Source organism: Gymnogyps californianus, chromosome 11 (assembly GCF_018139145.2).
Source record: "Gymnogyps californianus isolate 813 chromosome 11, ASM1813914v2, whole genome shotgun sequence".
NCBI lineage: Eukaryota > Metazoa > Chordata > Aves > Accipitriformes > Cathartidae > Gymnogyps > Gymnogyps californianus.
Genome location: NC_059481.1, coordinates 1,950,396 through 1,977,269, shown reverse-complemented (window position 1 = coordinate 1,977,269; position 26,874 = coordinate 1,950,396). Strand labels below are relative to the sequence as shown.

The 26,874-nt window shown below is 46.4% G+C and overlaps 1 protein-coding gene across 3 annotated transcripts in view; it reads left to right on the top strand.

Moving 5' to 3' along the window:
- HCN4 (hyperpolarization activated cyclic nucleotide gated potassium channel 4) overlaps positions 1 to 26,874 on the top strand; it is a 104,349-nt gene that overhangs the window by 64,461 nt on the left and 13,014 nt on the right. For all 3 annotated transcript variants that reach the window (XM_050903455.1, XM_050903454.1, XM_050903452.1), the window contains exons 4-7: positions 7,335 to 7,553; positions 21,077 to 21,223; positions 23,233 to 23,473; positions 25,417 to 25,581. In XM_050903455.1, the coding sequence (XP_050759412.1) occupies positions 7,335 to 7,553; positions 21,077 to 21,223; positions 23,233 to 23,473; positions 25,417 to 25,581 (772 nt within the window). The remainder of the gene's footprint in view (positions 1 to 7,334; positions 7,554 to 21,076; positions 21,224 to 23,232; positions 23,474 to 25,416; positions 25,582 to 26,874) is intronic.

The window sequence follows — 26,874 nt, the reverse complement described above, 5'->3', positions numbered from 1 at the left end:
GGACAGCTTCAGAGCAGCAGATTTGAACCATGTTTCCTTTATCCTAACATTTGGGTGGAGGCTGCTGTCTGATGGCAACAACTTCTCTTTGCTTTTCCCATCCAGCCCTGGGGGAAGAGGTAAAAGCTAGGGTTGCAGAGTTACAACTGTGAGTAGCACACTTGGCTCAAAGGCCAGCGAACAAGAGCTGCAACACAAGCTGCAAAGTGACCGGAAGAGTCAAAATAACCAGGTCTGCTGGTAACTGGTGCATGGAAAACCTTCACAGAAGGCAATAACTAGCAATGGCAGACACACGTGGTGAGAGGAAGAATAATCCAGTGGCTAGAGCACTGACTGAAAGTAGGACACCTGGTTCAGTTCCCAACTCTGTTCTGTGTGATCCCAGGCAAGTCAGATGGGAGGCTCAGAGAGTTCTCCCTCCCCAGATGCTTCTGAGGATAAGTAAATACTGTAATGGTGGGTATCTAAAACAGTCTGAGAGACCTGGGGTTGTACTGATTAGGTTGCACAAATGCATGGCACAAGCTAATGCAAATTGGCTCCTGGACACTTTTCAGTCAGAGGCTGTAAAGCCAGAAAACCACTTGTGTAACCCAGTGGAACAAAGATCTGCAAACATATTGGGATCAGAGCCTGATGAGGAGGGGGAGGGAAACAAAGCTAAATTTAAATAATCGAGAAATAGTTGCCTGGGTCAGACTATGATCAGAGCCTGTAAATGACCATCACGGTAACTCTGTAGTGAAGGGATAGGGTCTTGAAAGGTGGCAGGAGACAGGACAGAGGAAGAAAAGATTTAGCCTAGGCACCTTTCTTAGCAGCAAGACTAAGGAGAGGGGGAAAGGATGCATCCCACAGGCAGGGGGGCTCAGCAGAGTCTCCAGGAGGGGCAGGGTAGAAAGTTTCTATCCAGAGCAGAGCTTTAGCAGGCAAGGACTCATGCTGCAGTACTTGTCTTCCCAGCCTTGAGAACCTGTGAAGCTGGGAATTAAACCTGCCTTGTGTGATTTTTTTCTGCTTCTGCTCTGCAGCTAAATCACCTTCACTTTTTCCACTTAATAAAAGTGAAAAAAAAATTATTATCTCAGTGACTGTCTCAGAAATGGAGCCTCAGGAAAGTGGGATGAAGAACTGGAGAGATGGTTATATGCCCCACCTATAGTTCAGGTGGCTTCCACTCCAGAAGCTGTACAGGAATATGCCAGCCTCAAAATAGCTTGGTTTTAGAACATTTACCAAAGAGAATAATTAGTTCTTCTGGAATCAGATAGTTTCTTCTCACAATAAGATTCTGTCCTCTAATCTCCTGAGAAGATTTCCAGATGTGTCATTGGGACCAGTGATGGAAGTGGATGGCATGATTAGTGCAACAAGTTATGTATAGTCTATAGTGAAGTAATAGGAGAGGCCACAAGAAATCGGTGGTCTGGGCTGTTCTCAGACTTTGGTGCCAAGATCTTGATGGTAGTTTCCAGAATGGCTCTGTTTGAGAGCTGTGATGGACAGGGTTGGGAGGTGGGTGGCCAGGATGGCATCTGTCTGTGACAGAGAGTCAGTAGGTTGGATTTTGGGACATTCTGTACTGACCTGGTCACAGCTTTGAGGAGATAAATATACTTGGTGCACAACTGCCCTGATTAGACACAGGAGCCAAAAAGCTGGGATGGAACCACTGCAGGAAAAAAAGGAATCTTCTGAAGCTGCTACAGCCAAGGGGAACTGAAAGTGAGGTGCCAAATGCTTTGGAGGCTTTCTCCTTGAGTATGCTGGTGCTGCTCTTCCACCGCTCTGGAGTTTCCCACCTAGCCACTTGGCAGTCCATAAAACCAGCTCTGATTCTGATGCAGCAGGGAAAGAAGATTCATCACCTCCCACCTACTTCCTAATGGTTTGATTCTCTTCCAGGGGATATGTGAAGGGTCTGGTCTTGCCAAAATCATATCAGGGGCTCAATAAATCCTTGGGTCCAATTCATCTTGGTGTTTTCTACATGCACCATGTTTCATCTTTAGCACTTGTAGAAGGAGTGAGTCTCTGTATGACTTCTTTCTGAACTGGCTCTGAAATGGCAGGGAAGGATGTTTTCAGTATTAATTGCTCAGTCCCAATCTCAGGGGCTTCAGCATTAGCTTCCCTACAGGGCACTTTATTAAAAAGAGAAACACTAGTGAGTCAGCTGCAGAGCGGCATGTGTGCGGGCAGTAGCATCTCCCCAAGACTCTTGCCTGGCAGCTCCTCATCAGAGAAATCTGAGCTCTGCTGAGACCTGAAAGCTGCTGGAAACACGTGGCTCGCTCCCTTGGGTATTGTGCTGAACTGATAAACCCTGCAGAGAAGGCAAATATCCCCATGTCAAATGCAGCGACCTTGCATAGGAAATACTAATCGTCTTCCCTTCTACCAAAAGAAGGAGAGTAGCTTTCCTTTTGAGCTTAAACGCCCCCTCCCCACTCCCCAACACGTTCTTGTTGTGTTGCTGATAGAAAGGAAGAAGAGAAATGGATGCAGCATGTGTTGTGGAAGACAGAGCAATCCTGCATAGATCTCCTGGGTGATTCCTAACTCCCCCCCAAGCCTCTGGTCCAGCAGATCCCTCCTACCCTCACTCAGCAGGCATATGAAGCTGTGTAGCAGATTATCATGTTTTATAAAATCTGTCAGGGAGCAGCAAGAGTAGGGCTGCTCCACGATGGAATATGAGCCAGGAGCCAAGGGTGACCCCTGCACAGGCAGTGCCCTCGCCAACTAGGGCACAGTCCTACCAGTCCGAAACAGGGTGGGCAGAGCAGAAGTGGTGATAACAGGGTCCATGGACCATTCCAGTGAAGGCAGGGTGACATTCCAGTCATGTCCAGGGTCTACCCAGGCAGTCCGGTTAGGAGCAGCAAGAGATGGGGCCAGAGGCAAGGCTGGAAACAAGGCTAAAGCATATGTTCAGGGCCCAGGGCTGGGCACAGGTACAGCTAGCTCAGGCAAGGTCCGGGTGCCCAGGCCTGCGCTGAAATGAAGCTCCAGGAACAATGGGTGCATGGGTGGAGGTCCCAGGCAAGGCTGACTGGGGCAATTAAGAATGGTGCACTCAGAGTCCTGCGAAAATCTCTTCTGTTAGGTGAAGGCCATGCAAAGCTCTCCTTGGAAATAAGCCCAGAACAGGCAGGTTCTGTCTGATGTGAACTTTGACCTATCATCTCCATTTCTTGTCCCACTATTCCTTTCCTTTAAACTGGATCTGAAGGTTTGTTTTCCCGGCGCAGCAGTTACAGTGTTGTCCAGGCGAGGGCAGTGATGTTCAGAGGCCTTATTTTGCAGCTTGGCGTAAGTGGTGTGCAGTAGCATACCCCGAGTAACAACTCTGTGGCCAGATAAGATCACTGCTGAGACAAATGTTGGAGTTCACACGATTGAAATATGCCCTCTCACTACAGACAGCTCCTTAATACTGTGAAATGTTAGTGGTGTAAGTCCGGCATAACATTGTGCCCGTAGACTGTGCCCCTACCCCAAGAATTTGCCAGCACTTCTCTGTGTCTTTACTTCTCTCTCTCTAGTCTTCTCCATTGAGGGTTGAACCGGGTACACTTGCATGTGCATCAGACCCAGAACATCCTATAAGACACCATACTGTTTCTTTAGGTGCTTCTGTAAGGTACTGCAGAACCCAATACTGCCTTTGATGAGTTCCAGGAACGTGTCTATAAGTATTCAAGGGTGGATCTGAGCAGAGACATTGCAGTCCAGACACTAATCCCAGAGAAACCCTTATAGTACTGCCAGTGTGGATGCGAAAAACAAGCTAGTCTGAGAAACTGCTTCAAAGTAATTTTAACTCCCTTTTGCAAATGCTCTTAGTGCCTGGCATGTGTCTGAGATAACATCCCTCTTGACTATGTTCAAGCACAGATCTGTAGCTCCATTTTAGCTTGCTTTGAGATTTGGTTAACGAGGAGTCATTTCTTTCTGCAGTTTAAGGCCTCATTTACCTACCCTAATGGGCCATTTTAGCCACTGCAATATATTTGAAGGAGTACAACCCTCCCACCGTGGGGACTGGCATAGTGGTATATTGAGTATAGGGGTATGGCTCTTACGGAAACCAGCTGTATCAGTATAAGGCACCGTGATGCTAGTAAACTTGTGTCCACAGTACATTTGGAACCACTACTACTAGTCTGGCTTAAAGTACTGCATTCTTGACCTGCCTGCTTATTCTGGAAAACAAAAGAGTGTAGAGCAGGCCTAAAAACTAAAGATATACTGAGACCTATAAGCAGAGTCATCACATAGACTGTGCCATGAGGATCCATTGCTCTTTACACATGCTCAAAGAGCTCAGAGGTTGTGTCCTAAAGCTAATTGCTCTAAAAGGTTTCCCCTTCATGGAAGTGCCTCTCTTTCAGCAGTCCTTGATCTCTTCTCCCAGCAGACTACATTGCTCAGGATTTTTTTTTAAACACTCCGTGTTTTCCTCCAGCTCTCGCCCCTCAGTCTGTCATTACTCAGCCCTCTCCTCAGTCTGGCACGAAGCAGGCTGTCCTCACAGGGAGCCACGCTGCTGATGGGAATTGGGGTTGTGACTTGTAAGTGTACAGTTCCCAGGGAGCCAGAAGTGTTTCTGCAGGCTATGGAGGCTCAGTGATGTTGGATGTTGCAGTTTTGGATGACTAATTCCTACAAAACACTGGCAAGCTTCCTCGTAAACAGCAGTCCTGAGCAGCAAGTTGCTGGAAGAATGGCTTTTAAAGCTTGAACCTGCCCAGATGTTCCTCTTAGGCTCTGATCGTTCGTGGCCATTAAAGACCTTGGCAGCCAGTTTCCTGCTACATCAAATTCCAGCTCAGCTATTCTTATCCTGTCTCCCCAAATTCCCTTTGGAATTTCAGCTCAGCATTTCTTTTCTCCCTGCTCTCAATTCTGTTGCGGAGATGTGCTGCCCTGTTAAACTACTGCCACACTGAACTCAGAAGGCAGCAGCGTTTCTGCAATGCCCAGTGAGAAATGCCTGCATGGGCAAGGAATTCATTTAACAAGGAAGGGATGGGACAGGACGCCTGCACCACTGGCTCTGCCCCAGTAAAGCTGTGAATGTGCTGCCGACCTTTGCAGGTGATGCACCATTTTAAGCAAAGGTTGGTCAAGTGTGACTGCTCCTGCCTGTTGTCTCAGGATGACGACTTCCCTGCTGAAGCATGGACAATAGATGGGCTAAAGCCATAGAGTTTACAGCATTTGCCGTTCTGTAAGTGCAGAGGCCATGGCTTTATGACTGCTAGTACTACGGGGCTGAGGGAAAGGGACTGTGGCTCCTGGAAGTGTTAACAGTGAACATGCAGGGGTGCCTGTGTAAGGTGTGTGAGATGCTTGATGCCTTCACAGATCAGAAGTGGGTCTGCAAAATGACACAAAACCTGGGTGATGGAAAAATGGGGCCCCCCCACTTCTTTGGCCAGGACTGTAGGAGCCACAGCATAGACATGGGCGAGGCAAAGGAGCAAGCAGATTCACTCCTTTGGTGCTTACACCTCAGGCAGCCCCTGTGGTTGGATCCTTCCTGCTGCCCTGTACAGGCAGCAGAGTGCAAATGCTCTTTGCCTTCGCCTGTAGCTGGCTCCCCTTCGGGCTGCGGCTCCTCACATACTGGCAAGCCAACTGCATAGCCAGGAATAGAGACACCAATGGCCACATTGTCTCTTGTCTCTCTCTGTTGACCCAAGGGTAGTTTTTTCCAGTGCAGGAGGTGAACAGGTTCCTGCTTTGTTAGGGAGGTGAGCCCAGACAGGCTGGCACCAGCAGGGATCAGTCTCTTCTGGGGCTGTGAATGTGCTGCTGCTTCTGTGTCCGCTTTGCTGTCACTTCTGTTGCTTTGCCCTTCTTGTTGCAGCGTGAATCAGGCCTGTCTTGCATAATGTAACTGAATATGGCCAGGGTAACGCTATCACCTGTCTTTGTCCATGTGCTTATCTCCTAACCAAGCATTAACACTCTCCAGAGGTTCCAGCTCTTTGCCACAGCTCACAAACAGCAACAGTATGCTTTGCTTCTGTTCGCTACTTGTAAGCTTACTGAAAAATTTCCATCAACATTAGTGACACTCAGAGAGCTGTTTGCAGAGAGGTCATCAGCCGTCCACCTGATTGCGATTAGATACCTCCAAGGAGGTGTCCAGTAAACTCCAGGGCTCCCAGCATTACTGGTCACTGGTGCTGAGGCTGCTGCATCCCTCTGAATGGAGTTCACAAAAGTATTGCTTGTCTATTTGACAAGCCACAAACCAGGCCTTCTGTCCAATGACCTTCTAAGTTGCAATGGTATGTGTATCTGCACAGCTATATCCATAATGTTAACACCTTCCTAGGAACAGAAGGAAGACTGATGAATGTACAGATTATGTGCTGTGATGAATGTCACTGTAGCAGAGGTATTTTTTCACATACCTTGTAATAGCAATGTGTGATGACAGTGCATTTACTTTACAAGGTTTTGTGGCAAGGACTTGCTAGCATATAATACCCACAGGATAGTAAATGTACCTTGAGCTGTTCCATGAACTCAAGCTAATCAGAATAATCATAAAACTTATGCTGGTTTTTCTCCCAGTTGCTGAGGTCCTTCTTGTGTTAGTTGCAGTGGGAGAGCACAGGGTGTCTGAAAGAAGCCGTTGACTTCAGCTGGCTTCTCACGGTGGTTTATTGCATCTCTCAAATGAGACCATTTGTAGTTTTCTCAGCTCCCTGAAAAAAGCCCTGTTTTACACTGAGAGGAACTTGCTGTCTGGACATTATCATCTTAATTTTCTGCCCTTCCCATCTCTTCGGGTAATGACCAGAGATCCTGACCATTTCCTAAATTGCTGGGGAGTAATTTTCCCCACTCTAAGATCTTGCTGCTGGCAACCTTGCTCAGGCTCTCTTTTACCAGTTCTCTGTTAAAGTCCATTTCCCAGTGGAATAATCATTTGCTTCAGTTCCTTCTCCCACACATGGGTCATTTTGAAAATATCCCAATGCATCATCTCAGTTTATCCCAGGTTACCAGTGTGTCAGACTGTCTGGCTTCCTTTCTGGAAAGTTTTGCTGGAAAGAGTACATGGAACCTGTAAAAACCCTGGCCAAAGTCAGTTAATGTCAGATGACTAAATTTGGGCTTTTTTTGTTAAATCGAGTGTGCCCAGCACTTCCAAGCCATCAAAGAATTAAATTGCTTGTTTAACCTATAGAGGTGCTTTAAACATGGACTTTTGGGTCTAATGTTAGGTATCCCTTTCTGAAATGTGTTCATCTCAGAGAATGTCTTGTCCCACTGCTAAAGCTTTGTCTGTCTATCTGTCTCTTTAGAATGACTCCTGGGGGAAGCAGTATTCCTATGCGCTGTTCAAGGCAATGAGTCACATGCTCTGCATTGGGTATGGGCAGCAGGCGCCCGTTGGCATGTCAGATGTGTGGCTCACTATGCTGAGCATGATTGTCGGTGCCACCTGCTATGCCATGTTCATCGGCCATGCCACAGCCCTAATCCAGTCTCTGGACTCCTCACGGCGTCAGTACCAGGAGAAGGTAAGGACTGGGCTTTGCAACCCTTACGTGACCCAGGGGTGGTTTACGCACTGTCTGGAGGAAGCTGGGGCTGTCAGTGACCCATGTGAGAGGCCAAAGGTCCGGTGTCTTTGTCATCACGGCAGTTTGTTGGTAATTCATACCCATCCGTTCACTCAAACAGACCCTCAGGAGGAAATAGATGCAAGATCAGATGAATAATAGTAGGGCAAGTGGGTGATTCTTGTTGTCTCTGACTGTCGTCTTAGATCAACATTATCAATGTCACTGGTATCTAAAAGTGACTCAGAAAATCACTTTTTCCTTTCCGAGATCTTGTTTCAAATCCCGAGTGAATGTTCCAGAATGTGCAGCTTTTGTTTAGTAAGCACTTTCTCTAATAGTATCCAGATTATTCACTTTAGTGCTTATGAGTGAAACTACGTAACAAACGCCAAAGCACAGATCAAAGCTCAGGAGCTCCGAACAGGTTCCCCAGGTAGCTATCAAATTAATTGCACAGTTGTTGAATTGCGTAATGTAGGACACAGACAGAAATGTCGCAACTGATCAGGTTACCACTGCAGTAGCAGTAACTGGTGGTGGTGGGTTTAAGGTGATGCTGTGAATTTGTAACATGGTAAGGGGCAAACAGGGTCAGTCACCGTGATTCAGCTGATGAAGGGTAACTCATGGAACTGCATCAATTCCTTCCCTCTTTCCATGCCTTCAGTATATTGCTATCTGTACAATGGCATTTTGTTATCTAAAGCAAAGGGGCTGCTGGTGCAATGATCCTTTTCCCTCTAGGACATAGACAGGCAAAACTTCTGCCTTCAGCTTCTGGTTGAACCAGCAGGCTTGCACCTCCACAGAACAGGAGAGCTAATTGAAGAGTGACTGCATACAACTAAGAGCAAGGGCCTGGGTGGCTCAGAGGTGAGGAAGGGACTTCACCACAAAGACAGTAGGTTACTTTCAGGCGTCAACAAAAGTGACTGCCCTCTGTTAGTAGGGCTGAGGATGCCATAGGCAAGGAGGTGTTATGGTCAGGGTCTCATGGATACGTTTGATCTGAAGATTAAGAAGAGGAAGAATTAGTGGCTAGCCCTATTCTGACCCTGCCAGGTGCAGTTAGATTAGCTGTTATTCAAGTGGGTAGACTCTGGCTAGCATGCACAGGCTAGGTGAATTTTAAGTTCACAGAGGAGGAGGGAGAAAGGATTTGTTAGATGGCCTAGGAACAGGTTTGAGACACAGGGATTAAAATGCTGAGCCACAGAAAGAGAGTAGGACAGAGAGTGAAAGCAAGGAAGACCGGAGGCTGAATCATGCTTTCAGGATACGGAAGATCTCAAACCACAGCTAGAGCTAAAAGAGGGAGAAAGCCCAGGAGAAGAAGTGTGGAGGACTGGGATGCAACTAGAGCACTGGGCTTTGTATAGAGTTTTACCACTGTGTTACAGATTGGCTGGACTAATTCTAATTGAGAGTAAGGCATGCCAAAGAGAAGGACACTGCAGCACCAGGAATGCAAGCTGATCAAATCTGTGTATGCAGAGTATTTATTCAAATGTTTTTGAAGTAGCATAGAAGTCAAGGACTGATTTGCAAATCCAACCACCTGGTCAACCTAGCCGCAGCCAAGTTTACACCTGCAGGACTGGGCACTATGATTTTTTTCTCAAGTCAGGTCTGAAGATGGCAGAACTTGACCCTGGAAGTTGGATTCCCATCAGTGCTCAGGGAAATCAGTCACCAGTAAGCCAGGAGGGACTGCGGCAGGGGTGGCAGAAACTGTGAAATGTTAAAGCCTTATTAGAATGTGGAGATGTGAATGAGAGGGTTAATAGATCCAGGAGAAAAGCTTTGCGACAAAAGCGGTGGGTAGAGGATTTAACAAAGGATGTATTTCATGTGTAGTGGTTATAGCAGGTTCATTTCCCAAGGTATTCTCCTAGGATTGAAGCCTCAGGGATTGAGTACGTTCATTTTCCTCTTGCAAATGGGACAAACGATGGCCTAAAAACAAATATGTATTTACTTTCTGCATTCCTTAGCACTTGAATAGCCATGATTAAAATGAAGCTGCTTCGTGATTTGCAGCCCTGCAAATCAATTTAGTTCAGTCCTCATGGGACAATGTGTCTGTTGAAGCATATTATAAGCAAAGAATCTCAACAAGTTTGGAGGTCGATTGGTAGAAGCAGACGGCAGTTGAGAGAACTCTGCTGAGTACACCTTTGGGCTGCAAACAGGGCTCTGCCTCTCACCTCGGCAGAGTCTCAGGCTACAGAGACTTTAGTTCTGGGAGTAGCCAAACAAAGGGGCGCAGTGGGGAGGGAGAGGAATAGCAGAAATAACATAGTAACAGGACAGAAGATTATAGCTAGTAACTGTACTGACAGGTTTTGCTTTGTGTAACCTTCAGGACAAGGTTCAGGAGTGAGTTCGTAGTGAAGTTTCAGATTGTCTAGATCTCTGCCAAACCAACTTGTTCTTCCCTTGTACAAACAGGGCTTTTGAGAAGAGGAATAAAAGCCAAGATGTGCTGTCTGTTGGCTTCACTAGCAGGCTTCTCTCACTCTGGGCTGGATTCATTGAATATTTGGACATTCAGTCCCTGTCCTGTCTATATCTCCTGTAGCAGCTGACTTCATGCTATGCTGTTTCTGCAAGGCAGGGAAGCTGTATAGGATTGATGAGGTGGTAGGAAGTCTGGAGAATTTGGAGAGGGAAGTTGCACTCTCCAAGACAGTGTAGCACCGAGGTTTCTGAGTACCAGTGGAGAGTTCCATGTGGCACAGAGCACTCACACCAGCTCAGGCACTGGAAGTGGCACAGCCATCATGTAAGTCTGGCTCTGTGCCTCCCTTAAAAAGCTCTGAATCAGAATAGCTCTTTAGATCTGGCACTCTGAAGTGACTGTTTTATTTCCAGTCCCAGAGGCAAAGTTAGAAGGGACCTGTCTGTCCCATCTTGCATTGCAGAGTGTGTTATACCCTAAATTACTTGCCCATGGTCACAGAGAGAGTCAGTGGCAAGATTAGGAGCTGACTCTTACCTCTAACCTCAGCCTGGTGTCTAACTCCAAAATATCTTTGCAGCCAAGATCGGTGTCTATTTCCTACATGTGAGAGAATATTACTACAAGTCCATCCTGAAGGATTCTGATAGAAAAATTTCCCAAAGTCATGTTGTGCAGTTACGTATTATAACTGAATCAGTCTGACAGCTTTGACCAAAGCGGGGAAGCCTCACATACCCGTTCTCACCCAGTGCTCCCTGCCACTATTCTCAGCTGCCCATTTCACTCTTGTGCACCACCTTTCATACTTCTCAGACCTTTACTGAGCTGATTTCTTTCTTCTGGGTTAGTTTTCTGCCAGATTAGTGGGTCGAATTAGTTTACTGTAGAGTCTAGTGAGTGCCAGAGCTCGTGCAGGGTGCTGGTGGAGGAGGTCCATAAGCAAGAGCAGAGGTGCAAGGCCCGTTTCAGCTATTCATGGATCAGCTCAAGCCTTAACATGTAAGTTCATCATTGACTGTGAAATTACCCCACAACCTGCAGTAACTGTGGCTCACGAGAGGAAGAGTGTTTCCTGCCCAGGAGATGAATAAACTAGACCAATATGCAAGTTATTTTCATGCTTTTTGCAGGTTCCCGTATTAATTTCTTTCTCTAATCCTAAAGCTCAGCTGGATTAATATTTATGTCAAGTCACCACACACACACACACACTCATCTTCCCCAGCAGACTCTGTAACCTTGAGGCTTTGGGGAGCGGTGATTATGCTGCTTACTGCAGCCATGCTCCTTGGAACAAAGCAGAGAGAGACTCTGGGCTTCACTCTCCCATCCCAGCAGGATGCAAGCAGTGATGGGCATCCTGCAGAGAGGCTCAACTCTCGCGTGTTATCTTCTCAGGTACATATGGAAGAATGACTGATGAGAGGTAGGAATTGCTGCTGTCAGCGCTGCAGAGCCCAGTAAAGCTGTAATCTCTCCTTCCAGAGCCTCATCTCTCCTCAAGATCTGTCTGCTACACTGGCATTCTGTCAAGTTCTCTGCTCTCCACATTTGTTCCCCTGGTCTCCACATTTGTTCCCCTGCTCCTCCTTCTCCCTGAACAGTCTATCCAATGCCTATTGTTCTTAAAATATAAATTGAAACTGGGTAGATACTTGCATATTCACTTGTCATTATTCTGAAGAAGCACCTGCTGCAGCACAGTTGCAAGGGGGCAAGCAGGTAACACTGAAGAGAGAATCACTTTATAAATCCTACAGAAGCACTAATGACATCACCTCTCAGTTCCTGAAACAGCCCCGCTTAACCATCAGCACAGTCCTTCTTGCCACAGTTTTATCCCATGGTCTGGCTATCCAAGCAAAAAAGCACTTTACTGTCCAACTATCAAAATTTCAGCCCTTCTGTCATCAGCCTGAATTCAACAAAGAGTAATTGGGGAAAATTTAGTAATTGTAAAGGCTGAAACATAACAACTGGAACGTGCCATCTCTGTTGGAGGACAAAGCAGATGTTAGACCAATATTCGTTAGAGGGGAAGTGAGACACTGCCATTGTGCCTGCCTACTACAATGAGAGCTGAGAATCTGTCTTCTGGGCTTAGTCAGTCCTTGCTCTTTCTTGGAGACCAGCAGTATAGAGTCTTATTAGGTAACAGGTTTAAACAGTGATTTGGGTTTTTTTATGGTATGTAATTAAACTGTGGAACTCATAGCTACAGAGTGCCGCAGAGGTCCAAAGTTTGATTAGCCTCAGAATATTTAGACAAATTCACATAAGGAAAATCTTTCAAGCATTATTGAATGCTAAGATGCAAATACAACCCCTGGCAGTGGGTATCCCTAATCTGCTTTTGTCAGAAAAGCTAGGAGGGTATGGCCAGGAGCTGGATTGTTGTGTGCCTCTTTTATTCTTTCTCCTCTTCCTCAAAGCACCTGAAACTGTCAGCGACACACCACCAGGTGAGAGGAGCCCTCAGGCTGACACTTCATGGCTACTCCTGTGTTTTTAGGCTGTTTTACTATGCAGTTCAGTGTTCTGAACTGCCTCCATATGAACGTGTGCAGGGAATTCAGTGCAGAGATCCTAGCTGGGGTCTCGGATACAGTATAATCACATTAGCCTGGCAACATAACCTTGCTGATTAGCCCCCCTCCAGCCCTCCTTTACGTAGAGCTAATTAACCCAAGCACAGCACTGTACTGAAGCTGTATTAATTCTTGTGGCTCCAGGACTGGCTTAGCCAGTGCTACCTTGGGGACGACGCAGCACAGATACATTAAGATAAGTTGTGTCAGCGGCTCTGTTAGTGTGGAGTAGGGCAAAGACTGCCATTATTCCCACACCTACTCTGCCACAAAGCTGTCAGATGGGAAATTTCATGTTCATTACCAGTCTGGACAGGTTTTGAAGTGACATTCCCAAGATGATTGGTCACCAATGTCTGTAGGTTCTCAGGTGGCATTCCCAGATTCCTGGAGTTCAAAAGGGTTATGTAGAAGTCCACTCCTGAGCTAACGTCTCAGTTCTGGATGTCAGGAAAGCTGCAAAACTCCCTTACTCTTCTGGTAATGTGTGGGAAGGAGAGGATAGGGAGTGTGCAGCACTCCAGAAATTAAAGGTGTCTGCAAAATTTAATCAAATTTCCTAATTGGAAAAAGTTTGGAGAGCCTTGCTTTATCCTGTTATGACTGCACTAGTTGTGTATTACCTCAGTCTGTTAAGAGATGGCCTGAGAACTATTATGTCCCATGTTACTGTCAATCAAAGCATTTGGGGTTGATAACAAGGCTTATAAATGATGTGCTTTATTGATTGTGTCTAGAAGCAAGGGCCTCTGATGTGCGCTGGGCTTGGTGTCTCAGCACTGCCTCTAGGTAGTTTTTTCTGTAATCAGGACTGGGTTTTCTGGCTGGTTTGTAGTTCAGAGTCAGCAAGTGAAAGGAGCAAGGTCCAGCTTCGCCTCTGACATATTAAAGAATGGCTGGAATAGCAAAGGGTTCCCCATCCCCACCTTCTCTGCATACCCACCCACATGTGATAGTAAGTCCAAGGAGGCTGCCAGAAAATTGCAACCTGATGTAAGTTGGCCCTCCTTTGAGTGGGGATTTGGACCAGATGACCCCCAGAGGTCCCTTCCAACTTACATCATTCTTTGACTCTGTGATTCAGAATCTCTAACTGCTTTCAGGCAGTGAGCAGTCAAGATTCAGTGAGAATGGCTGCCTCAGGATTGTGCATCCAGTGCTGCAAGGCAACTGTCCTTTTACAGATAGCACATCCATCTCGATTTCAGAAGAATGTTTGTAAGAAATAGGTAATGGGGTGGTATAAATAATGATTCGGTCAGTTCAGCTCAACCAAAAAATCAGAAATTTGTGTCAATTGTTTTAAGGTTATTTAATCTTTCTCATGAAAGAATCCTGGGTTGGTTATAAAATGGAAATGTTTTCTGAATGAAAACCTAATTGTTTCTTTTAAAAACATCTCGCAGTGCGAATTGCCTTCCCTTTGTGGCCTTAACTAAACTGGGGTTGAGTAGTTTTTGTTCTTGCAGAAGAGTATTGCCTTGGTGAACTTACTATTCTTTGAAACTGTTTACCCATGTGTTACTAAGAGAAGCCCCATTTTGAAGCTGTAAAACATGTCTTCTAGATATCTATGCAGTGGTGATCAGTCAGCACTTAAAGCAGACAGTTCAGTGCCCAGGTGTGTGAGTGTGTCCATCTTACGGGTGGCAGTGCCTATATGGAGCGTATGACTGCAATGAAGTGCAGGGGTACATGCAGTACCCTCTGCATGCTCTCACACGAACATGGGAAGGAAGGAGTCAGCGACATTGCAGTGTCTTTGTAGCACATCTTTACAGAAGGAGAAACGAAGCTGCCGTGTAGATTGCCTTCTGTCAGCAGATTTATGGTAGGGATTCGTCTTAGTTTGCTGTATCAGAGGTACTGTGATTATATCTAGGATTTTGACATCTTATTTCTGAGAGTGGAAGCCAGACAAATAGTTCTGTTCTTTGAGCAACGTCGATGACAGCCTGGTCTGAGCAGTATGTTTGTGCACGCATGAGCACTGCGTGTGTTGTCACGGAAAGGAAAGTGCTCTTGCCTCAGCAGTTCTTCGTATCCCAGTGTGGGATTTCAAACTTCATTATCAGTTTTGAAATTCATTTTGGCACTTGAACTGTAAATAAATAAATAAATGCATCATAATGTGAAGTGCTAAGCCTCCCTGCTGAGCCGTCTCTCCTGGCAAAAGGCTGCTCCCAGCAATACTGATTTCAAATTGCACAGTCTCACTGTTCCCTTTTCCCTATCTCCAGCCTTTGTCTGGAGGCAGATTTTACCTCATCTCTCTCATTCTGCTCTTCTGATGAAAGTAATGTTGATCTCTTTTTCCCCATCACACTTGCAGATATGTGGATCCAGTGACACGACCTGACATCTCCAAAGTATCCTGTGATATGAGTTTCACAGTGCTTAATGAATAATAAAAGATTCATTGACCAGGTCCAAAAGTTCCCTGTGCTGGACTACTGACTTATGCTAGGATGTGACCTCTCAAACCCAGCAAGGCATTCTCTTCAGATGCCTTTCCCAGGCTGGAGCTAGTCATGGAAAACAAGCTGTTTCTGTAGCCATGACGTACAGGTTTGTACATAATACATTCATCATTGCACCACCTTCCTGTGATGCACAGGATTAGACCTTAAGGCTGAGCACCTGTAAGAGCAGACAAATGGGGCATTGCCCACAACATTTAATGCGAAGAGATTTGTCCCAAAGTTCTTGAATCTGCTCTCCTAGGACCCCTGAAGTTAGCAGACATTTCCATTGCTTGCAGCAAAGCCAGGCCACGTCCTCTGGGTGTGTGACTGCAAACTCAGTGCGATGTGCCAACGGCACCATCCCCCGTGGTGGGGTTCCCTGGCTTGTGCTGTGGCCAGTACAGCAATGCAGCCAATGGGTGGAAGTAAACAACTGTTTCATCAGGCTCATAATTGACCCGACTCAGTCTGTTGACATCTCACAGCCCAGAAATGGGATTGTCTGAAGCATAATCCTTGCCTAAATAGATTCTGATTAACAGCAAGGGGAGGCAGCTATGGCAGCTGATCATTACAGCTATCCTCAATGTAATGAATGTTGTATAAAAAGTAGAAAAAAAGCTCCAGGAATTTTCTGCTAGTATCTGTGGTCTTTGTAACACAGCAAGAGATAAAGAGCCTGATTCTAGGTAAGACAATTTCTGAAGGTATCACTGCAGTAAGGGTGAAAGCGTTCTGTGTTTTTCAGCATGTAACATGCAACACATAAAAGTCATCTTCCTGTAGCAAACTGAGCTAGTGCCGTGGTACAAAAATTAACCCAGTCTTTGGAAGAACTCAGAACCAGGACATTACGTAAAGCTTTTTGCAGAATGGAGGTAGTTATCAAACAGCTTCCAAAGCTGAAGAGTAGATGGACGTGGGTTTAAATTTAGCTCATTAATCAGAAAGCAAAAGTAGCACTGATAATGTTTGGTGCTGTGCTAGATGTGGTCTGAGTTGTTCTGGTTGAATTGGTATTGAAATAACCACCGGTTCCTATACAACCTGCTACAATTTGCCTGTACCACACTCTGATCCCCGCCCAGTACCACTCCTCTCATGCAGGCACCCCAGCTGTCTTTCTACTTACTAGTTCACTTAGAGTTTCCTTTGGTTCCCTCTGTGAAGGAATCCAGCTCCTGCTTCAGTCTCATCTGTAAGCCCATCCTCTTGGTGCCTGGGGCTGGAGGATATGGAAGGGACAGTATATGGCTGAATACAGCTCCTCTCAATCACTTTCCTTTTGCTATGCAGAAGACAGCCCTGTGCACATTTAATTTTATGAATGTCTATATTCTTCTTGGAAAACAGCAGGACAGTGCTCATGAGCATAAGTATGTGTGTAGAGCTAACTGCATTCATAAGTGTAGGCAGACTCTGGATAAACTCTGATAGCCTGCACCGGTTACAGTTCTTAGCAAAATTTCAGGAAGAGGGAAGAGCAAAATTATATAAGCAAGGACTGACACTAAATGTGCTACAAGCATGGAGCTCTGTAAAGGGAAACGAACAAAGATCGCACCAGCAGTGTCAGCATGATTTTATTGTGTTACAAAAGTTCACTTTTCTTCCCTTAAACCACTCACTCCTGGAGTCATTTGACTCCATGAGAATGTGTGTCTTGATCATTTTGAGTAAAATGTAGATCTGGTTGTAGAACAAATCCTGAGGATGGGAATATGAATGGCTTAAAAGACAAAAAAAGTGGAACTTGGCATTTATTTGGTTTTGATGATTACTAAATGCTGCGGAGCTGCACTGTTTTACTCCTAATCATAGGTCAGAGAAAATAAAACAAAGATGCAACTGTGTCCCATCAAGACACTCCATCTGGTGAATCTCATGACTTGATCTTTACCCCTATGAAGCACTAATCCACTTGAGAGAGCCACAGCATTATACATTGTGGCTGCTTATGCGTATCTTAATCCAATCTCACAGGGTATATACTACCAGCATTTGAAATACTGTCAGAGCATCATAATTTTTCACTTAATTGAAAATGCATTACTCTCTGCTTTTTCTTACACAAGTTCATCTCTGTTGACTTCCATGGAGTCCAGATGTGGAGACTGTGACCCAGATTAAACTCTGTCCCACAGTGATTTCAGCCTATTTCTGGAAGGATGCAAGCAGTACAACAGCTCTGTATAGGAAACGTATATTTATCTTTGGATAGAGGGAGACAAGCATCCCAAGTGCCTTCATTACAGTAGGTTATGTGTGCGTGCCCATGTCGGTAGGCATAGCGTGAAAGTGTGTAGTGTGTTTGAATTAACTAAGATGCAAAAATGGAAATCAGCGTTTCTCTGAAGCTGTGAAGAGTGGCGTGTGTGGACCAAAAGAGGACTCAAAGAGGTGTCAATGCCAGGACCAGGATGGGAGCAGCTCTTCTCAGATGCAGGATCTTTTTTATATTCAGAAGTAGAGCAAGGAAATAGGTGAGCCTTTTCAGCCAGTGATTTATTACAGCCAGAGAGAGGAGGATTCATGATAGAGATTGAGGGCATGGAAGGAGTTAAAAATATTTAGTTCCCTTTGGACAGTGAGTGGTCTGAGCTTTGGTAGAAGGGGAGGGGAGTGGTGAGACAACTTGGGAAAGTGGCCAGTTATAGAAGGAAAAATACTCAGCTAAATGGTTTCCTTTTGATGTATTAATACCTCCTTCAGGGGCTTATTTGAGGAAAAACAGACTTAAGAAAATGACTTAGGATTTAAATGGACTCAGAGAGTCCATTGTCTTCAGAGAGATTTAAATAATTCCTAAATGAATCTTTTTAGTTGAACTCAGAGAGGCCACTAATCTCCGCGCATTCCTCTGAGCACAGGTCAGACTGAGGACATGGAGACAAGTAGGAAGACTGCACAGACAAGGACAAGGGAGAAAGGAGGCAAAAGGGGGCTGTCGGGTTAGGCCTGGCCACAGCTGAAAGGCACTCAAGGGGGCATGAAGTGGCTTTAGAGCGTGCCAGATCTGCATGGTATCAGGGCCTCAGTTAAAAAAGGAAGACCTGTAAATTCAGGGTTATCAGGCAAAGTCTTTAATCCCCATGCACTCTGCTGTTGATGTTTACCACACGATTACCCTTACCCCTTTGCTTTGTCCCATCACTGAGTGTTGCTGGTGACCTCAGGAGTGATCTCGTTTAGAGCTTAGAGCTGAGAAGAGACATGTACATCCCACTACCCTTTGAAAGGCCTTCCCTCATGCAGTTTTTTAGCGGCCTTTTGGTTAGTCGCTATTGATGCTTGACACTGCAAGAGTGGTGGCCTTCAGCCTGGTTGAGCAGCTCCAAGGAAAGGGGGAAAACCCCACATGAATCTTCAATTTATCAAACATAGAGAGAAGGGGCTGATGCTTTCATTTCTGAGCGCCTCTGCAGACTCCATCTCTGCACAAGGGAGAGTTAAGAGCCCACAAAACTCTCCAGCTGCCATGGGTCAGAGGAGGTAGCACTAGCAAAGACAGGAGAGCCAAGATGTGTAGCTCTTGTTACCTATGACAGAGAATTATAGTTTCTTATTTTACAATTTTCTTTTATAACTATGTTTTTAATTTGTAATCAGAAGCAGAACCATGTTTTTCTGGTGAAGTAAATTTGTCCTGTTTTTACTCTGAGCCTTATCTAGGGACAGTGATTGTAGGAGAATCTGACAAGCCCTAGGGACTTGGCAGGGCAGTAATTTATTGCTCTTTGTTACAAAGCAATAAATCTATGTACAGTAGTGAATAAGCAAAGAGTCTGAGCTGCCCCATTCAACCTGTGCTTGTGAATCTGAGAAGCTGGGGCTATTTTTCCCAAGAAGCAAAGGTCAGTTGAAGATTGATAGCAAGTGCTTATGGTGGAGAGAAGAGGGGTAGCGGGCAGGTGGCTGGCAGCAGGTGATGAGAGGCATCTTGTGACACTGGTCAATGGTCCAGTTCAAGACATTGGGTTAAAACTGAGAGTATAAGATGATATTTTTGGCAAATAATTTATTCAACAAAAATGCAGCATTAAAACAAGCAGAACTGTTTGTGGATTTAGGATAAATTTAATAAACCTGAGTCAGCAAAAGCTAGTGCCTAATGATTTCCCTTTCCATAATGAGGGTCCTGCATGTCCTATGTCCAATTTGCCAGGTCCCATGGATGCCTCAAATGCTGCGGTGCATATCCAGTGGCAGTAGACATCTTTGTTTAGGCATCTGAGCCAAGCCCTTAAACTTTCTGCATTTAAGAGCATAACTTGCAAAATTCTTGATGGGCTCAGACCAGTGAGTTGTCCACATGTGAGATGTTGGTTTCTGCTCCCTTCATCTCCCTCATTCACGAGCTGCAGAGTCTGTGCAGCACCCAGCATAGTGCCGCCTGACACAGCGTCCTGCCAGTCTCTACAGAACTTCAACAATCCAAATAATAAAGTGCAACATTCATTGCCAATTCTCTGCCTGGCTCCCTGTGGGGAGGTGGTGACTTGCTTGACTTTGATCATGCTGTAGCGATCATGAATATTTACAGCCAGCTCCTCTGCTGCTAGCTACAGACAAAAAGCTCTGGAAATGCCAGGAAACCCCGAGTGTCTCCTCTGCCACCTTGGCTTCTTAGAGTAATTCCTTCTCCTCTCTGGTGCAGATCAAGTTGTTAGCATGCAAGGCAGTGCCAGCACAGACTGTACTGAGAGCAGAGTGACACTGGTGTGTGCAGGGGAGGTCTGTAATGAGCAGAAGTTCGGTAATTAGGCTCTTCAGCACAAGCTGCAGTAAAGGGGCATTCAGGGACAGATTTATTGGGGAGAAGAGGGGAAAGAGGGATGGCAAAGGGGGAGCATGGTCCTTTTGTCAGCATTATTTAGTGTGGTGCACGCTCAGGATCATGTTCTGTACTGCGTACCAGTGGGAGGGAGCATGACCATTGCAATGCACACACCTTGTCCCTGCAGCACCTTCAAGGCAAGTGGACCCATTTACAGTCCTGTGCCCTTGAGGAAGTATCATTTATTCATAGAAAGCACCATTCATCCCCAAATACTGCTCTGGTATCAGAGTGTGCCCTTGTATTCCCCTGTAAGTGACATGATGGAAATCCAAATCATTAGGTAAAAATATGGACAGGTTAGATAGCACAAGTGCATGGGGCAATAGAGACCCAGCAAAAGGTGAAGAAAATTGGGACCTGTGCAGCCCTAGGTGGGAAAGCAAAGGTGCCATCATAGTGGGGCAGACAAGAACACAGAGGAGAGGAAAAGCAGGCCACGGGTACTGCAGCTTCAACCGAATAACTCAGATTTCTGTCTCTGTGTGTCCTTCAGTTTGTCTGTGACTATGAACATCCAAGGCAGAACTGTGTTCTGCTGGTTTGTACGGCCCCTGATACAGCACGTTCCTGTGCTTGGCTGAGGCCTCGAGGTGCTGCACATGACTTACTGGTCTAGAGCCAAGCTGCCAGGTCATACACCCTGGCCGCCATTCTACTGTGTGCCATGGAAAAGCCTTCTGTTGAGGGCACATTGTACTTTCCTTGCTCTCATTCTGCACAGGGTTTGGACAGTCTTCGCTCAGCAATATTTGCTGAGAGGAGATTCCCAGCTGAGCACTTCTTACTCATCTCTGCGCCCAGCTTTTGCTGTGTATGTAGGGGAGAACAGGCACCTTGGCAGCTCAGCACCCAGGGAATGAGGAGGTGTCTCCACAGTGTAACTGGCTGAGGATAAGTTTAAAGGTTAAAACTTGGGGCAACCATTTGGGGAGTATAACAAAGGTGTCTGCAAACTCCCCATGTGTTCAGACAATTGCTCTCTCCTGCACCAGATTTATCTGCCTGGGCCTGGCTTGACATGAAGGAAGCAGGTATGGGTATGGCCTAGCATGTGCTTGTCCATGAGCGGGCACCATTTGTTGCATGTCCTGGTAACTCCTCTTCCTCTCTCCCCTGTGCAGTACAAACAAGTGGAACAGTATATGTCCTTCCACAAGCTCCCTGCAGACATGAGGCAGCGCATCCATGATTACTATGAGCACCGCTACCAGGGGAAGATGTTTGATGAGGAGAGCATCCTGGGAGAGCTGAGTGAGCCCCTCCGAGAGGTAAGGAGGGGGCAGTGAATGGGCAATGCATGTTCCTGTCATCTTTGGCAGCTGTGGAGTTTCTGGTGTGCAGTGTCCTGTCCCAGTGCTTTGCAGATGACACCATCAGGTGATGGGAGTGGTGGGAGGCCAGCTTTCCCATTAGAACTAGCTGTGTGTGTGCTCTAGTGTCATGCCCAGCAGAGACAGCACATCCATGTGTCTGAGCAGCCATAAAAGCCCCATTTTGCTTGGGGCTGTACCTGTTCCTGTGCTGTGCCTAACTTTCTGGGAGAGCAAGGCCAAGAACATGGTCCACAGCTTGGCTATGTCTCTGTCAGACACAGTTTCATTCAGAGGGAGTGACTGTCCTAGCCATTGGTCTGGTATTCCCGTGCCTTGGTCATGGCAGATGTCACTGCTGTGGAGAGAGAAACCCAGGCCTTTGGTATTTGCAGAACTCCTGCCTGAGTGTGTTAATTGCTGCAGCACCAGTGATGTCTGACATAAAGGCAATGGGGGCTGCAATATGCAGGCCCTGCCACCCACTCAGCATGTGAATAGGCACATCTTGGCACCTTTTGAGCCCATGGCAATGTCTGGCAATGTCATGCCCTTTCCCAAAGGGAGCACTTCCCTGCAGGAGAGCACTCTGGAAGGTGCCTTGCTATTACCTCACACTTCTGCAAGCCCCCTTCCCTCCCCACACAAACATGCACCGCTGCCTGGTACGGCATCTCAGTAAGCTCCCACCTCATTCTCCCTAATATTAAGCTGTATCTCTTGTATTTATATAAACCTCTATGCGGTGTGCTGGCCTCATCTGTGCCCCATCCATCAGCTGTAACAGCATGTAGAGTCAAAGGCAGGAGGAGCCTTCTAGCAGGGCCCACACTTCTAAGGAGGCTTTACAGAAAACCCCCTTCCCTAGCTGAAGCCTAGCAATGCAGATTCTGCCTAGTATATGCCTCCAATATGTTACCCACAAGCACTAGAAGCGGTCTTCCTTCTGTCTTCCTCCCACCAGTAATGTACCTCCATAGGAGAGAGAAGAGCTGAGGATCTACCAGCCATATTTTAAAACTAGTTCTGCCGAAGTTTTAAAGGGCAACCCTGAAAAGAACCCCAGTGAGGAGGAGACAGATGCTTCCCCAGCCCTCTTTCTTCCTGCTCCAGTCATCCAGATGCTCCTTCCCTGCTTGGCTGGGGAGCGTTGTGCTGAGGTGATTTACTCAGTATCACTTTCTGCCACTTTCTGCCACTTTCTGAGTCTGAGCTGACATGGCACAGAGCAGCTCCTGTGCAGTGGAAAGTGCTGTCATACCCTCCGACTGACACCAAGCCACAGGAGGAGGCACAGTCCCTGTCTGCTATATGACAGCTGAACAGCTGAATTGGGTTTTCTTCATCTGAGGTTGATGATCCAGCCCATGCCCCAGTGACTGGTGGGCACCTCTCCCTCCCCTCTCTTGACGCTGTCCCCATCTGCCCAGGATAATTCTTTCTCTGAGCACCTTGGCACATTTGTGCTGTTTAGTATCTCATTGACAAGCAAGGGCAACAGAGAACGTAAGGCTGCCAAGGTGAGTTATAACATTTTCCCCGAGAGGAGCCCTGGGCTTTTTCATACAGCATTTCACCAGTGCTATGCACCTCTCTCACAGTCTAAGGTTTCCTGCAGAAAGAGGTATATTGTGTGTATTTGGGAGGTTGGGGGGTATTGTCCCTGCTCAGAGAGAAAGCATATGAATGAAAGCAGTGAAGCATGGTGTCAAGCTGTCAGCTTCAGCTCACACTGCTACATGCTCTGAGCATCCAGAGCCCATTCCAGCCTGCACTGGGGGAGCCAGACTAAAGGAACAGCATTTTTTTTTTTTCCCCACTTTGTAATGTACAGGTCAAGTGGGGGATCTTCATAGGTTATTACATGTTGACTAAACATATGTGTGTGTCTTTTCTGCTCCCCGTCCCATCTTTTCTCCTCCCTCCCTCTCTCTCTTTCTCGTCTCTTTGCATCACATCGTGGTCAGGAAATCATAAACTTCAACTGCCGGAAGCTGGTTGCCTCCATGCCCCTCTTTGCCAACGCAGATCCCAACTTTGTGACGTCCATGTTGACCAAGTTGCGGTTCGAGGTGTTTCAGCCAGGGGATTACATCATCCGGGAGGGCACCATTGGCAAGAAGATGTACTTCATCCAGCATGGGGTGGTGAGCGTCCTCACCAAAGGCAACAAGGAGACCAAGCTGGCAGATGGCTCCTACTTTGGAGGTGTGTGTTAGTCAATCACCCTTACACAGCGATACCCACTGCTATTGCTCATACATTCCTTAACTTGTCCTGGACACACAGGGATGGCAGCATGTGGAACTGATACCCCAGGCACCTCCTCCTCCACCCTCCATCTCCGTTCATCTCACCTGTCTTGCAGCTTCCCGTATAGTAAATTGTGCAATGGGAGGTGACTGGGACTCATGGGCAGTGCAGGAGTCTAGATAATAAATCATAACAAAACAGAGAAGAGAAACTTAATTCTTGTAGGTTCATTTCTTTTTGCCCCAAGCAAACTGACAGATCTGTGAAGCTGAGAACCTAAAGGAAAAAAATGGAGTGTTCTCAATTCTCCAAGCACATTTATAGTGTTGCCTAGTCCTCCTGTCTGGCATCTATCATACGAGGTACCGTATAAACACGGAGGAAAAAACATAGTCCATCATCTCCCCAGCCTGTGGCTCAGCAAAATGTCAAGAAGGTCAGCAGGCAGGCGTAATGTATCAGCAGCAGAGCTCTGGAAGAGTGAAATTAGCATGAGGTCAGAAAAGACTGTGAGAGAAGATTTAGGATATTGCTCTTATGAGTAACATAGAGATACCCCTCCTATCAGAGCCCCGTAGAGACCTCACTGACAGCCCAAGACAGACAGTTCTCTGGTAGATGCATGTTTCAGTACAAGCCTTGAATGCTCCACAATTAATGGCCACCTGAGAGGGGGCAGAATGAAACCTGCCTTTCCTTCCCTTCTATAAAGCCTTTTCTCTATTAAAAAATCCCTATCATGCATTTCCCACACTCTTCTTAGACTCTTAGTTCCTCTGAAACAACCTGTCCGCACCTACCTGGAGTACAAGGATTTTGCATGTCCCTACCAAGCTGGGTCAGTTTGCTGGGATTTGGAGTTACAGGGTTGGAGTCAGGATACCCGGACTCTGACAGATTTGATTAAAATTACCCATGACATTCAGTGTGGTTTAGATACCATACACACAACTCCTCACACACATGGCATGGTCTCATAAGCATCATTTCCTTAGGAAAGCAGCCTAATAACACGCTTATAACCTTGTAGTGCTACCATACCAGTGCTTTGGCGTAGACCCGGAATGAATCCTGAGAGTGGTGCTGGTGGATTGACACCCAACATACAGCACAGAGAAGAGTGCTGTCAGTCTTTAGGTCACACCATCTGTCTTTAAGTGCCTGTCTTAGGTGCCCATACTCTGTGTGTAATCAGTGGAAAAGCAGGACTCAGGAGCTCTCCGCTGAGTGTTCAAGGAGCGTCTGTGCCCAACTCAGGCATTTATGGTGGAGTCAAGGGCTTTCTGTTCTGTAACCAGCTGAGCATCCTCCTAGGAGTAGATAACTGCAGTGTAAATACACCAAGAGTTAGTAGGTGCCACTAACTTGGCTTTCCCTGACAGTCTGTAAGCTTGTGGCATATCTACAAAAAACTTTGAAAACTTTGAAAAGACAAATGTTCTGGGTGTGGGGATCAAAATTACTACCAGGCACCAAAGCCACAGGTCAGCACAGAGCCTTTACTACAAATCTAGAGAGAGAATTAGCTTCAATGAGAGCACGGCTTCACCTTCTGCTCCCAGTGCCCATGAGGAGCTGGAGAAAGACAGCTTCTCCAGTCTGAATGCACAAATGATATCCACCATAACAAAACTTGTCTGGCTAATTAGATCAGCAGAATCCCTGAGGTGCAATTGTGTGTAGCAGCTGCCACAACTGAGCCCCTTGGTATTTTTAAATGTTACTGCATATGCAGAATATTACCACTGTTCATGTTTTCAGTGGGAGAGCAGGTAGAGTCCAGCTAGAGAGGAGACTGAGTGGCAGTCAGGACTGCCTGTGAGTGACAGTGCCAGGTCTTGTATTGCAGGGGTGATGGCGTGCATCCCCATGTTCTCAGGCTGGGTTTTTCATTCCAGAAATTTGCCTGCTGACGCGTGGCCGGCGCACAGCCAGCGTGCGAGCTGATACCTACTGCCGGCTCTACTCCCTCTCAGTGGACAACTTCAACGAGGTGCTGGAAGAGTATCCCATGATGCGGCGAGCTTTTGAAACCGTGGCTCTTGACAGGCTGGACAGAATTGGTAAGTAGAAGGTGTGAGGGTCTCCTTCCCATTACCTCCTGCCCTGGCACCCCATCTCCAGGCTTGGTCCTTAGTTCCTTTGCTGGAGTTGTGAACTGAAGGAGATCCCAGCCTGTCTCTCCTTGCCTGACTTCAGCTCCTACAAGGACCCCCATTCACAGCCAGTTAAATCCACATCCTTTTCTCTCTTTCTTTCTCACACATATACATTTCTGCTGGCTCCTGCTTCCACTCGTTTCCAAGAGGTCTTTTTGAAGAACCGAGATCTGCAATCTGAGGCCATCAGGGCCATGCTGGTGAATTCACCAGATTTTGAATTTTAGCTCAGAATGTGTAAATACACTATTGATAAAAACCTAACCTCCCACAGCCCCAAGTAAACACAATTGACCAAAGAGTGTTAGTGGATTGTTATAGCTCATAGTGACCCATCCCAAGATGCTCTCCTGTCCTGTGGGAGACATAACCTGTGCTGCAAACATCCTTGTCTGACTAGAGGAGACCAGGATAACATTCCTTGGTCACAACCAGAGACGTTTTAACATAGAGAGATTAAGTGACTTATGCAAGGTCATGCAAGAAGTCTTTGCAGAGCTGGGGACTGAGCATTTCAGAGTCCCAGTCTAACTTCTTTAGCTTCTTATTGTACATCTCTTAAAACTGCATGCATTTTCATTGCTTTTCAGAATCAAAAAGGTCAGTGCAGGTCTGAGTACAATGCAGAAGGCAAGGAGGATAATGGGGTGAGGGGGGTAGGGAATAAGCTGGCATCCCAGCAAGGGGTGCAGTGCCTCTGGGGCTTTTCGTGCCAGGAACATTGTATTCTGTGCATCTCATTACCTGCTGCAAATCAGAAAGTGTGACCCCTGAGGAAAAGGTTATGAGCTAAATATGTAGAGTTTGGCAAAGCCCACACTAATGAGGCCCTAGTGTAAGTGGCAATAGTCCCATCACTTGGGTTATTTAAATTAGACTGTACAAACCGCTAAGAAAATGTAATGTCAGGCGCAACCAGGGATGGGCCAGCTTGACTGTATCTCAAATTCTTCAGCTTTAGGTGGTCAGTGCTGCTCAGCTTCCTAGGCTGATGCTCTCTGCGACTGTGTATACGGGTGGGCAGGGCGTCCTGTGCTTCTTGTCTTTTGCTTTGTGTGCTGCTGCACACGTAACTAAAATTCATGGAAAATTCTGAACCAGCATAAAGAACCTCACATGCTTCTTTCCCTAGGAGAAATTCCCTTCCACAGACAGCTGCAAAATGTCAACATAAGGTCAGAAGGTGACACAGAGCAA